Source organism: Tupaia chinensis, unplaced genomic scaffold (assembly GCF_000334495.1).
Source record: "Tupaia chinensis unplaced genomic scaffold, TupChi_1.0 Scaffold000377_5, whole genome shotgun sequence".
NCBI classification, from domain to species: Eukaryota; Metazoa; Chordata; class Mammalia; order Scandentia; family Tupaiidae; genus Tupaia; species Tupaia belangeri.
Window position 1 is genome coordinate 2072267 of NW_006159879.1, and position 1304 is coordinate 2073570.

Genomic DNA, 1304 nt, shown 5'->3' on the forward strand with positions numbered 1-1304 from the left:
CCCCCCCAAAGCAGCCATGGCCAACCCCTTCCCCCGCAGACGTGGCCAGTTCCCCTCTCCCCCCCGGCAGACACGGCCAGACCCCAGACATGGCCACCCCCCAACCCCCGCACATGGCCGGCGCGCGCATCAGTCTAACTTGCTGTCGGGGTTTGGGATTTTTTCTTCCCCGAGCAAACGCAGAGCTGGCGCTGTGCAGAGCCCCACGTCTCTGCAGCTCTGGAACCTGAGTCTGTCAGTCACTGTAAAGGGCTTCGCTAACACAGGAATGAAAATGCTCTCACAGGAAAATACACGAACAAGTGAAATGGACATTTTCCAACGTGTAATTAGAGTTCAATCAGTTCTTTCTCAGAAACAATCCGGTTTTGGTCCTTTGAAACTCAAGAGTGACTTTTTTCCTGGGGAAGCGTGACACGCCCGTGCCAACTAGCCCTACTGCCCTCAGGAGTGTGCGTTCCTTCCTGCTGTGGGGCCCGTGCAGAGCAGCTCCGTGAGGCCCAGTGACCCGCCGTGCGCAGTACTCACCCCCGGGGGCTCCGCCTCTCAGGACCAGGAGGACAAGGGCGCAGGCCCCCAGCCCCGCGACGGGCAGAACGGGGCGTGCGGGCATCCTCCCGGCTGTGGCCCCTGCAGCGGCAGCGGCTCTCACGGCTCGGGGTCTGGAGCCCGGCAGGTGCTGAGCCCCTCCAGACCAGAGCGCCGCCTTCCAGTCCTGAGAACACGAAGGCAGATCTGTCCTCGATGGCAGTTCTCGTCACCAGCTCTAACCGCCCTGACTCGGGACTGGCGGAGTGCACGGTGGCTGCGGGGGTCTAGCTCCCGGGGGTGCCCGGGGCAGCCAGGGCGAGCTTCACAAGGCTCTCACAGGAGGTCTGAAAGCTGTCCTTTCTGCTCCCAAACCTTGGTTTTCTCCATCGCAAACCCCTGCAGCGCCGAGGTGCCGTCAGGCAGGACGCGCGTCCTCAGAAAGTTCACAGCACGTGACTACGGGGAGAAAATTTTAGAGTTCATCTTTTTTGCACCAAAATGAATTCAGATTTTAATTCTCTCCTTCACAGACTCTTTGAAGCACCCCCGTCGGTCTCAGGTCACCAGCACACGTGAGCGAGGGCCACTCAGCTTGGCAGAGGCCACCGCGTGCCACGCAGCCCAGAGACGCCCCTTTAGACCAGGTCCCAGGTTCGACAGATGTTTAAGAAAATGGAAAAAAGAGAAGTTTACAGCCAACCTCTCCTCCGCGAGGCCCAGAGGAGCTGCCCTCGGCCTCCGTTCTCGGTGGCAGCCGCTTCCCAAGTGGCTGC

At 60.5% G+C, this 1304-nt stretch overlaps 1 protein-coding gene across 1 annotated transcript in view; it reads right to left on the minus strand.

Annotated features, from left to right (window-relative positions):
* TPO (thyroid peroxidase) overlaps positions 1-1279 on the minus strand; it is a 44710-nt gene extending 43431 nt beyond the window's left edge. The window contains exon 1 of the mRNA XM_006153526.2: positions 529-1279. Within this exon, the coding sequence (XP_006153588.1) occupies positions 529-613 (85 nt within the window). The 5' untranslated portion in view covers positions 614-1279. The remainder of the gene's footprint in view (positions 1-528) is intronic.
* Positions 1280-1304: the final 25 nt, after the last annotated feature.